Source organism: Cervus canadensis, chromosome 29 (genome assembly GCF_019320065.1).
Source record: "Cervus canadensis isolate Bull #8, Minnesota chromosome 29, ASM1932006v1, whole genome shotgun sequence".
Lineage (NCBI taxonomy): Eukaryota > Metazoa > Chordata > Mammalia > Artiodactyla > Cervidae > Cervus > Cervus canadensis.
Window position 1 is genome coordinate 44,220,555 of NC_057414.1, and position 11,852 is coordinate 44,232,406.

Sequence of the window (11,852 nt, forward strand, 5' to 3'; positions counted from 1 at the left end):
TAATGGGCGTAGGCGCGGGGTGGGCGGGGCGCGCGGCGCAGCCAATGGGGGCGCGCGGGGCGGGGCGCGCGGGCGGCGAGCCAATGGGGCGGCCGGCCGGGGCGCTCCCGCGGCGCTGGAGGCGGCAGGTTGCGGCGGCGCCCGGAGCTTGGCAGCAGCCAGTCCGCGTCCGCATTCCGGAGGCCGGTGAGCGTCCAGGTGAGCCGCGCCGAGTTCCGGGGACTTCGCGGCGCAGGGCGCGGCCCTGGGTTGCTACTCAGACGGAGGGGCGCGAGCCGGGCCGGCGAGGGGGCCACGCCGCACCTGCACCCGCTGCGAGCGGGGACCGCGGCCTCGCCGCGAGCGCGGAGCCGCGCGGTAGCAGCGAGGGGCCGCCAGCGCCGGGTGCGGCGGGTCTGCGGTGCCGAGGGCTGCGCGCGGACGCCCCGCGGGAGGTGCTGTGCCCTTCAAGCCGGGTGGCCGCGTCTGGTTAATGATTTGCTTGGTTCCGGGAGTGGGGCCGGCCGAGAGCAGGCTGGGAAGTGGGGCAGCCTCCGAGCGCTGTGGGAGGGCCCTCTGGTTCCCTCTCTAGGGGGGCACTGGCCTTTGCTTCCCCACCCCCAGGAATGTGCGGCCTCCGTGTGGGGCTGCGCACCAGATGCCGAGGGGCAGCAGTCCCGAGCCAGTTCCGGGGTGCGGGGCAGGCCTGAGGAGGAAAAGCTGGCCAAGCTGTGTGTTGGGGCCAGGCGGGACCTGACCCCGTGGCCCTTGCCCTCGCTGCAGTACAGGCATGCTCTCAGGACTGGCGGCCATGGAGCTAAAGGTGTGGGTGGACGGCATCCAGCGCGTGGTTTGTGGGGTTTCAGAGCAGACCACCTGTCAAGAAGTGGTCATTGCACTAGCCCAAGCCATAGGTGAGTTCCCTGAAGCACGGATGGGCCCAGCAGGTGTGCCTGCAGTGGGGCCTGGCCTCTGGGCCCCATCTGGCCCCCAGGAGGGTGGGGCTGTTTCTGGTCCCTCTTGCCTTTCCCCAGCTGCTCAAGCCAGATGGACTGAAGGTAAGGGAAGTGGGCTGACTGACCCCTCTCCCCGACTCCAGGCCAGACAGGCCGCTTTGTGCTTGTGCAGCGCCTCAGAGAGAAGGAACGGCAGCTGCTACCCCAGGAATGCCCTGTGGGCGCCCAAGCAACCTGCGGACAGTTTGCCAGTGATGTCCAGTTTGTCCTGAGGCGGACAGGACCCAGCCTTGCTGGGAGGCCCTCCTCGGACAGCTGCCCTCCCCCTGAGCGCTGCCCCATCCGAGCCAGCCTTCCCCCAAAGCCTCGACCAGCACTGGACCGTGAGCCCTGCAAAGCACTGACCTTCAGCCTGGGGTGCCCTGGGCAGGCCCCCGGCCCTGTGCCACCCGAGCCTCTAGCTCCTGTAGTGCCGGTGCCAGGCTGCTGTGCAGACCTGCAGGGCCTGGAGCGAAGGGTGCGCAGGAACGCAGCAGAGCTGGGCCAGGAGGCCTTCTGGGAGCAGGAGCTGCGGCGGGAGCAGGCCCGGGAGCGTGAGGCACAGGCCCGCCTGCACGCGCTGAGCGCAGCTACGGCTGAGCACGCGGCGAGACTGCAGGCCCTGGACGTGCAGGCCCGCGCCCTGGAGGCCGAGTTACACCTGGCTGCAGAGGCCCCTAGGTCCCCCTCGCCCACAGCGTCTGTGGCTGAACGCCTGCGCCAGGACCTGGCTGCCCAGGAGCGGCAAAGCATGGAGGTGCAGGGCAGTCTCGCCCTGGTGGGCCGGGCTCTGGAGGCTGCCGAGCACGCCCTGCAGGTGAGCCCGCAGGACCTGCACCCCGGTGCAGGGGGGTGGGGGGGGGCGCGTGGGTGTTGGTTTCAGAATCAGAATCAGAGCCTGAGGGTCCTGTGTGCCCTAGGCTCAGGCCCAGGAGCTGGAGGAGCTGAACCGGGAGCTGCGTCAGTGCAACCTGCAACAGTTCATCCAGCAGACGGGCGCAGCGCTGCCCCTGCCCCCACGGCCCGACGGGGACCCCGCTGGCACTCAGGTCAGAGCAGTTCTGGAGGGAGGCCAGGTCAGTGGGGGGCCCGCCCAGCCCCAAGCTGACCTGCTTTTCCCACAGGATCTTCTGCCTCCAGCCAGAGAAGAGCCCCTCATGGGAGGCCCCCGGAGTCCGGCCCTTGTGTCCAGCCTGAGCCCAGAGAGTATGTCTGTCTCCCCCGTCTGGATGGGATAAGGTCCTCCAGTGACCCCCTCAGGCCTCTCAAGTCTGTGTCCTCCCCACAGTTGCCCCCATGAGGCAGAACTCCTTGAGGTAGCAGCTCTCACCCCAGAGTGGACGTCCACAGCCAAGGCCTGCCCAGCCTGGATGACAGAGGCGAGCCCGTGGTCACAGAGGACTCCTTCCACCGTGCAGTGGGAAGCCCTGGAACCTGGAGCCTGAGATGGGACACCTTGGAGCCCTAGGATTCTTGCTGCAGGGTGCACAGAAAGGCTGAAGACTCTTGTCCTAGTCTTTGTTAAATCTGCCAAGACCCTGGAGAAGCTAGGGGCATGGCCAGCCCTGAGATCATAGCCTCCAAAGGCCACAGCTCTTTGTTGGGGACAGGAGGTGCACAGACCCTGTGTTCAACCTATGGGTATGTGCTTGCATGCGGGAGGTATCCTTGCCCACATCCATGTGTACACTGGCTCCCTACCCCACCATTAAAACCTCAAATAACTGCCTCCCATGGCTTGAGCGTGTCTTGAGGCTGCACTGGGCAAGGTCTGCAGGGTCTCAGTAGTCCCCTGAGCTGCCTGGGGCTAGCCATAGTTAAGGGTCCTGAAATGGAGCTCTCCCAGGGACCCGTGGTTATTTAATCCAAAGTTGGAGCTGTATCCACCCACCCCTGGGGAGTGGCCTCTCCTTGTTGGGGGCAGGGTAGCTTCTCTCCTTGGCAGCCTGGGGTTGGATGGTCTGGGGGCCTGAAGTAGCCTCGGCACTGACCTGGGTTTCTGTCTAGATCCCTCCCTTGCCTGACTTCCCTGTCTGGTCTGCTCCCCACCAGCAGCAAGAAGCACTGCGCCCTCTGGGGTGGCTCCTGGATATGAGGATTCAAGGACACACCAGACCCGTCCATCAGGTTTCCTGAGCCTGAGAGCTTGCGGGGGCAGGACTCCTGGGTCTGCCAGGCCCCAGGAGCTTTGCTGACCCCTGGAGGGTGTGCCGCGCTGCCTTCCAACACCCCGCCTCCTCACCCCAGCTGGGCATGGAGCTTCAGCCACATGCCTGCAGCCTTAAAATTGGGGCAGTGTGAGGTCTGAACCACAGCCCTGGTCTGGGGTGGGCCACAGGCTCCCAGCTCTTGAGTTGCAGTCGGGAGAGGCGAGCTCTGTGCCAGCCAGAACCTGGGGAGCTCCAAGACCTGGGTGCAACCATGCACGCTGAGGAACAGAGGACAGGACAGCCTAGATCACAGGGGTCTTCCCGCTTAGTGCGGGGGTGGGCAACTTTGGGGAAGACTCACCCTTCTCCTGGGGTGGCCCATGAGCTGGGCCTGGCGTTCCCTGCCTCCTTGGGGGCAGACTGTAGGGGACATGAAGTCCTGAGTGCAAGGAAACCACCAAGCACCTGGCTTGTGGGAGGAACCAGGAGCAGGCCCTTCCTACCTGAGCTGGAGCAGGGTCGGGAGTGGCTGTACAGGCCTGGTGGTGAAAAGGATCTGGCCCGTTTCCTCTTTGGAGCCCCCAGCCCATTCCCATGCCTGTCCACACTCCTGCCTGACCTGTGACTCTCCTTAGGGTCAAGCACAGGCCATACGAGGTGCAGCCCTGACCACATGGGCTGGTCAGGCCTCATGCTAGGTGGGAGGACTGGGGACTGTCAAGGGGCCTGCTCCCTTCACCTGGATCCCCGACCTGTGTCCACAGGGTTGGGTGGGCCTCCGGGCACAAGCCCTGAGCCTTAGTGCCCTTTCACCTCCCAAGCTGAGCACACAGGCCAGCAGGGTGCAAGGCCAGATGCCATCCAGGCACTCCCCTATACACCCAGGGGTCAGGGGAGGACCAGCCTATGCCCTGCCCGTGTCCTGCGCATCCCCACTCCTCAGAGGACAGCAGGCACAGACCTGGGTGGGCTTGTGCCCCTGGTCTGTCTGTTTTCAGGGAACACCCATTCCTTCTGAAGTCACTGCCAGGGACCTGTCCCTGGTACAAGGTTGCCTCTGGGGATGCTGAGAGCTGTCTTCTCCAGCTTAAAGGGGGTCCTTAGGCAACCCACACATTCCTGGGTGGGAAAGGGGCAGAACTTTCTCCAAGTGAACAAAACCCCACATCCCCCCAAGTTGCCTGAAGTGCTTCAGATCACTAAACAAATTTTTGAGTTGCTGAAAGGTTTACTTTTGAGTTTTAAACTGTACTTTGAAAACTACAATGTGAGGTGTGCTGAGGGGAGGAAAGGCCAGTGGTCGTTCAGTTGCTCAGTCATGTCCAAATCTCTGTGACCCCCATGAACCACAGCACGCCAGGCTTCCCTGTCCTTCACCGTCTCCTGGAGCTTGCTCAAATTTATGTCCATTGAGTCGCTGATGCCATCCAACCATCTCATCCTCTGTCGCCCTCTTCTTTAGCTCCCCTCAAGCTGGGGGAAGGCAGGGCAGGACGCTGCATGGTGTGAGTACAGGGCCGCCCTCCTTGGGGTTGCTCTGAGGGCAGACTGTGTTGTGGGGGAAGGCACCGGTGCCCTGCCTGGCCTCAGATTCCTGCTTGACCCTCCAGGGGCTGGTTCACAGAGGGTCGCGGGCCAGTGGCAGCAAATCCGCACCGTTGGTTCTCAACCCCAAAGCTGCTGACAGCCTCCCTGCCACCTGCAGAGCCTGGCCTGCCAAGCCTGCTGGGTATGACACTCAGCACACCATATCAACCGCTAACTAGGGTAGGGTCCCTCCTGAGGGGCGTCCACGTCCACACGAGGGCCCAACTAAGCAGGCCTCCCCTCCAGACTGCCTGGGAGAGGGGACAAGCCTGCCGCTGCGTCATCTGCAGGCCCAGAGGCTGCTCTGGGCCTGCTCCACAACCACAAGACTTTCACGGTGAACTTAGGAACACCCAACAGGGAAGACAGGCCTCCAGGAACCCACACCCCTTGGGAGGGCGTGTCTGTGGGCATCGCGAATGCGTCTTCACAGTCGTGACTCCCTTAGTGGCCTCGCTGACATGGCAGAGGGCACAGGAAAGCCAAATCTGCCACTATCTTCCTCAAGAAAGTTCCCGGAGGTGGCCCTCAAGAGGCTAGTTCAGGAGGTCCTGTCCTGAAGTCCAAGGGTCGAACAGTGACACTGGTGTCTGCCCAGGGCTGCCTTCGGCTTGGCAACATCAGGAAGACGGTTGCAGGAGCCCTGCACACCTTGGCACCCTGAGACACACAAGGAGAAGAGAGCTCCCTCCAAGAGGGCATCTGGTCCGGCCTGTGGCCCCCGCATGCAAAGGGCAGCAAAGGCCTCTGAATGTCCCCCGTTTTCCCCACCCGGCCCACTGCTGGCCGCAGACTGGCGCACCTAGTCCGTGCAGCGCCCTCGCCTACCACCCGCCATGGCACGCTCCCTCTGACCCGACGTGGCCGTCCCCTGCCCCCCAGGGTCACAGAGGGGGCGGGGCGGTCGCGCTGCCCAGGGACAGATCAGCCGCTGTCACACGCACAGTGGGTCCGGAGCAGCGCAGTGTGCGGTGGGCAGTGGCTGCCCTGCGCCTGGAGGGACCGCCGTGCAGGCGGAAGAGTCGTCCCCCACCCACGACCCCCGCCTCCCCTCCCGTCCAACTTGGCGGTCCGAGCCCGCAGCCCCTGCCCGGCCCAAGTTCCCGCCCGCGAGCCTAGGACCCTTCGCGCGTCACCTGCGACCCTGCGCGGGGCCGTCGCCGGCTCTCTGCCCAACTTCGGCGGCGGCAGCGGCCCCCTCGCGCCCCCGCCAGTCCGGAACCCCGCGCCCGGCCCGTATGCAAATGCCCAGGTCTCGCGGCCAATGGTCGCCCGAGCCGGGCCCGCCCTGCCGCGCCGCAGCCAGTGGACGCAAGCCGGGGACGGGACGCCGCGCCCACCGCCGAGCGGCCCCTCGCGGGCGAGGCCGGCGCGTTCCTTTCCGCACGTCGGCCTCGGGGCGGGGCCGCCACCTGCCGGGCGGGGCTTGCAACGCCGGGAGGCTGCCAGGCGCGGGGCGGCTCCCCCGCCAGCGGGTGGTACGACCCGAGGCGCTCCCCCGCCGGCCCAGGGTGGAACGGCCCGGGCGCCTAAGCACCCCCCGCCGCGAGTCCCCAGCGAGCTGGGCACCTCCTTGGATCGCCGGGCTCCAGCACACGTAGCACAGGCGGTGCGCTGGCGACCACCTAGTGCACGCGCCTCCTGCACCCACTCCGGGGCACTCTGCCTGGTGGGGAGGGGGCTCCGGCTCTGCCTGGTTTGTGAACTCCCGGTCCCTCGTCGTGAGGGCCCACTGTACCAGGCGCAGGGCCCTGGGCGGCTTGGCCCCGTCCTCTGCCCCGTTCTGTCTGGGCATTGGAAAGGTAGAAACCAAGGGAACGGGCCGTTTCAGCCCTGGAGTCAATCCTTCCTGGTGGAGCCCCAAGGAGGCAGCCGGGGGAAGCGTGGTCCTGGGCCGGGCTCTTCACACTCGCTTCTCAGCCACTCAGAGGCAGAATCATGGGTCATTGGAATCCCTAGTCAGGCAGAAAGGTGCCCGGTCCCCTTTTGTTCTCCACTGTCCAGTCTGGAGAGTTAGGGCTGAGGTTCCCCTCCAAAGCAAGAGCTCCCCGGTATCTCTGCAGCCTCAGCCACCTGGCTTTCTCCTGCAGCCCTCCTGCCCCCAGCTCACCGCCCTACCCCTCGCCCTCTCGGATTCACAGAGGCCTGAGCTGGACCCACCAGCAGCCACAAACCGTCATGGGTCCCTCCTCCCCCTTCCCACCATCCGGGCCATTTCACTTCTTCCTTCAAATCCGTTGCCCAGGTGGATAAGTGCAGGGCTCCAGCGAGGTGTCTGACCCTGCCTGGGACCTCAGGAGTATGAAACCTGAGTACTGGAATTCAAGTGCAGGGTATAGTGGGGGGTGGCCCCCTGTGGGTGGGGAAGGAGCGAGGAGCCTGATTGGTTCTGTTGGAGGTCAGCAAGGCCTGGACTGTGTGGATCTGGAAGGAACCCTTAGGATCCTGTGGGATCCCTGAGGAGGCCCACGGCTTTGAGACAGGGCGTGACTGGGGACAGGCAGACGGGCAGAGGCTTGGAGGGGAGAAGCCTGGGGTTCTGGGACAGGGACAGGCCGGAAGTCAGGGTGACTCCGAGTTCCTGCCTCACCCTGCTGGTCTGACCCCCCAGCCGTGTCCCCTCCAGTCCTGCTGGCTCCCTTACTACCCTCTACAGTAGGTTGAATGGTGCTCCCTCAAAAAAAAAAAAAAAAACACGTTATATACAAATGCGTAGACCTGGGGATTGTTACCCTGCTTGGAAAAAGGGACTTCGCGGCTTGATGAGGTCATCCCAGGTTATCTGAGTGGGCCCTAAATCCAATGCCAAGTGTGCTTTGAAGAGACAGAAAGGTGCACACACCCAGGGAGCAAGGCAACACATAGTACTGAGGCAGAGGTTGCCATTAGCCGAGGAGGCCTGAAGCACCAAAACCCAGAAGTGGCAAGAAAGGATTCTCTCAACAGATTTCAGAGAAAGCACAGGTGTCAACCTAGATTTTGGACTTCTGGTGCTCGGGACTGAGAGAGAAAAAATTTGTGTTCTGGGACACTGATACCCTTGCCTTCCTATGTCAGGGATTGTAGCCCTGCCTGTCTCCTCCCCCCGCTCTGGCCCTATGTGTTCATGCAGGTTTGATGGCAGGCGAAAGGGCTGGCCCAGGCTGGACAGAACCAAGGCAACTCCTCGTCCAGCTCCGCCCTCCTGCATGCATAAGGAGAGCAGCGTGTATCCTGTGTCTGGGCCTGCCTGGGCCTTGAGGAGCAGGAGCAGGGTGTGCCAGTGAACACCAAGGAACCAATGAGGGCTGCAGGGTACAGTTTTCTCGAAGGACACAGGAACAATGCTGATGGTGGGAAGGGGTCCACCTGCATGTAGGAGTGTGAGTTGTGCGTATCAGCATGGAAAAAGGTACATCAGTAGGTGGAAGGACAAACATGTGCCTATGTTCTCACCTTGGCCCAGTTTGGGACCAGACTGGTGGTTCTGGGCAGTTTCATGGGGACACAGCTCAAGTGTGAGCAAAGCCTGGCATGGCTGGGTGGGTTGTACGCCACCCAAAGATGCCTGCTGAGGACCTGTCACATCTCATCACAGGTGCATGTTTATTATGGATGACAATTTTCCAGCAGCTTCCAACAACAGCTGCGGATGAAGGTGGGAGGGGCTGGTCCCACTCCAAGGGGGCTCTAAGTTGGCCACAGCTGCTTGTCCAACTCCTTCCCTGGAGCTTTAGTGGCATGCTCCCACCCCCATTTGGGACCCTCTGGTGGGTGGTGGTCTTTGGCAGGTAAGTGTGTGTAGAAGGGCCCACACTTGCCAAGAGTAAGCTAAGGAGGAGGGGGAGGTGTCTGATGCAGGGCATTTACTTTGCTGGCCCCCGTCCAAAGTTCTGTTCCTGTACTCACCCATCCGGCCCTCAACATCTCTATTGTATAGGTAAAGAGGCACAGAGGGGTTGAGAAACTCTCCCAGAGTCATGCCATCCATACTTAAGCAGAGAGCCAAAGTATCCTGGGGCTTCCCGGGTGGCTCAGTGGTAAAGAATCCACCTGCCAATGCAGGGGTCATGGGTTCAATTCCTAGTCTGGAAAGATCCCATGTGCTGAGGACCAACTAAGTTCATGCACCACAGTACTAAGTCTGTGCTCTAGAGTCCAGGAGCCACAACTACTGAAGCCGGAATGCTCTAGAGTCTGTGCTTTCCAAGAGAAGCCACTCTAATGAAAAGCTTGCCTACCACAACCAAGAGCAGCCCCACTCACCACAGCTAGAGAATGCCCACGTGCAGCAACAAAGACCCCGCACGACCATAAATAAAGAACTAACTTTCAAAAAGTGTCCTGTGTTTGGGTACATGACTGGGGTGACACCCAAGAGGTACTATGCTATGCCAGGCACACACACACATAGAGACATACACACACACACTCCCACACACACACACTCCCAGACACACACTCCCCCCACACACATATACACAAACACACACACACACACATACACACTCCCCCCCACATACACACACACACACTCCCCCCTACACACACACACACTCACCCCCACATACACACACACACACTCCCCCCTACACACACACACACTCACCCCCACATACACACACACATATACACACACACATACACACTCCCACACACACACATATACACACACACATTCCCCCCCACACACACACACTCCCACACACACACATATACACACACACACTCCCCCCCACATACACACACACATATATACACACACACACACTCCCCCCACATACACACACACATACACACTCCCACACACACACTCACATACTCCCAGACACACACTCCCACACACACACACATATACACACACATACACACTCCCCCCACATACACACACACGCACACCCACACACAGAGACACAAACACACACTCCCACACACACTCATACACACAGACACATACACACTCCCACACACACACGCACACCCCCACACACAGATGCACTCACTGCCACACACACACACACACACACACACACACACACACACACACACACACTCCACAGAGAAGATTCGCTCCAGAGGCCCTCACCTTTCTGGCACCATTCATTCTTCCTCTCTGCAAAGTCCTTTCCAGAGCCTGTAAACACATGGGTTATTTTTCCCATAAACAGAAAAACAAAACAACCCTCTCAGCGGGCTCCTTCTCCACTGCTCCACTTTCGTTTCCCTGCTTGGTGCTCCCTGGCAATGATCGGTCGGCTTGGCTTCTCCTTGAACCCCTCCAGCTGCCCCCCAAAACTGGTATCCTCTGGGTCACTGGTGACTTCCACCTTGCTCCACCCAGTCATCCCTCTTGATGTGCTGCTCCCCCACCCCCCACGCTTCCAGGAACCCTCCTTGGTTTCCCTTTTTACCTGGCATCTCACATCCAACCCCTCAGCTAACCCAATCTCAGTTTTTTTTTTTTAATTAAAAAAATTAATTTTTAGTTGGAAAGTAATTACTTTACAATATTGTGTTGGTTTCTGCCATACATCAACATGAATCAGCCATATGTATACATATGCCCCTTCTCTCTTGAACCTCTCTCCTCCCACCCCATCCCATCCCACCCCACCTCTCTAGGTTGCCACAGAGCATTGGATCTGAGCTCTGTGTACACACAGCAAATACCCACAGGCTATCTATTTCACCTACGATAATGTATACGTTTCAAAGCTACTCTCTCAGTTAGTCCCACCCTGTCCTCCCCCTACCCGTGTCTGTTAGGTCTGCGTCTCCTTTGCTGCCCTGCAAATAGGTTCATCAGTACCATCCTTCTATAGTCCATGTATATGCATTAATAGATGATATTTATCTTTCTCTTTCTGACTTACTTCAATTCTGCATAATAGGCTCTAGGTTCATCCACCTCATTAGTACTGACTCAGATGCATTAAGGCTGAGTAATATTCCACTGTATACGTACGGACCACTTTTTTTTATCCATTCATCTGTCAATGGATATCTAGGTTGCTTCCATGTCCTAGCCTCCTAAATAGCATTGGAATGAACATTGGGGTACATGTGTCTTTTTCAGTTATGGTTTCTTCAGGGTATATGCCCAGTAGTGGGGTTGTTGTGTCATATGGTAGTTTTATTCCTAGTTTTTAAAGGAATCGCCACACTGTTTTCCATAGTGGCAGTGTCAATTTACCTTCCCACCAGCAGTGCAAGAGGGTTCCCTTTTTTCCACACCCTTTCCAGCATTTATTGTTTGTAGATTTTCTGATGATAGCCATTCTGACCAGTGTGAGGTGATACTCCTTTGTAGTTTTTTTTTCCCCTTTGTAGTTTTGACGTGCATTTTTCTAACAAGGAGTGATGTTGAGCATCTTTTATCCCTTAGGTTCTGCCTTCATAACCTACCAGAAGGGGATCGCTTCCTGCACCTTCGCTTCCCCCAACGGAGCCTACATCTCTGTGGGCCCTGAGGGCTGCAGGGTTACTGAAGTTGCCTTCTTACTGGTCCGCGGCCCGCCCCACCCAGTTCACCCGCCGCCGCCGCCGCCGCCGCCCGGGGCTCTTAGAAGCCAGCGTCTGTCCCCCACCCAGCCCGTGGGGCTCCGCCCTTCTGGGGTCCCGGCAGCTGCCCGCGTGCTCCCCACAGCTGCCCCTTCCGCCAGCACCTATCGGCCAGGTCCCTCCTCACCCACTAACTACCACCGGCGAGTCCTCCTGGCTCCCGAGTCCGGGACTCGGCTCTTCTGTCAGAGCACGAATCCGTTTCTCACACACCGAGCGGCGCACCATCCACATGCTTCACTGTTTACTGCGTGCGGCCCCGGCGGGACTCTGGGCTGGGGACTCGTCCTTGCCCAGCACCTGGCGGAGCCCGCGCACAGGGTCCGCAAGTGTTCGGTGGCGTGAACGGACGGCCCAAAGCTGCTCGGCCGAGGGCGCCGGCAGGTAGACCCGGGCAAGCTCTCTTCGGCTCGCGCTCTCGGGGTCTGAGAGATGGGGGTGGGGGGCGGGGGGAGTTGTGTGGGCGGAGCCACCGCGCGGGGCGGGGCCCGGACTGGGGGCGGGGCCCTAGGTGTGCCGGGCGTCCGCTCCCATTCGCCCTGGGCGGTGAGCAAGGATTGGACTGTACCACATTTCAGACGGGGGAGTACCTCTCGGATAG

The 11,852-nt window shown here is 60.4% G+C and overlaps 1 protein-coding gene and 1 long non-coding RNA gene across 2 annotated transcripts; one reads left to right on the plus strand and one right to left on the minus strand.

The window, feature by feature from the left end:
- Positions 1-66: 66 nt before the first annotated feature.
- RASSF7 (Ras association domain family member 7) lies at positions 67-2,713 on the plus strand. Its single transcript, XM_043451278.1, has 6 exons — positions 67-198; positions 763-893; positions 1,079-1,791; positions 1,895-2,023; positions 2,099-2,180; positions 2,263-2,713. Exons 2-6 carry the CDS (start codon positions 770-772, stop codon positions 2,292-2,294), a joined length of 1,080 nt encoding a protein of 359 aa, XP_043307213.1. The 5' UTR covers positions 67-198; positions 763-769; the 3' UTR covers positions 2,295-2,713.
- A 1,619-nt stretch (positions 2,714-4,332) lies between these two features.
- On the minus strand, positions 4,333-5,987 carry LOC122430593. The gene is made up of 2 exons (XR_006266353.1): positions 5,848-5,987; positions 4,333-5,371 (listed from the first exon to the last, which is right to left on the minus strand). It is a non-coding gene; the product is annotated as an uncharacterized LOC122430593 (long non-coding RNA).
- Between the last annotated feature and the right edge of the window lie 5,865 nt (positions 5,988-11,852).

Excerpts from the sequence above, each read along its gene's own strand:
- RASSF7 (XM_043451278.1), top strand. The coding sequence starts at position 770 with ATGCTCTCAGGACTGGCGGCCATGGAGCTAAAGGTGTGGGTGGACGGC. Across the intron at positions 894-1,078 it reads TGCACTAGCCCAAGCCATAG|GCCAGACAGGCCGCTTTGTG; the intron begins GTGAGTTCCCTG and ends CCCCGACTCCAG. Across the intron at positions 2,181-2,262 it reads GTCCAGCCTGAGCCCAGAGA|TTGCCCCCATGAGGCAGAAC; the intron begins GTATGTCTGTCT and ends TCCTCCCCACAG.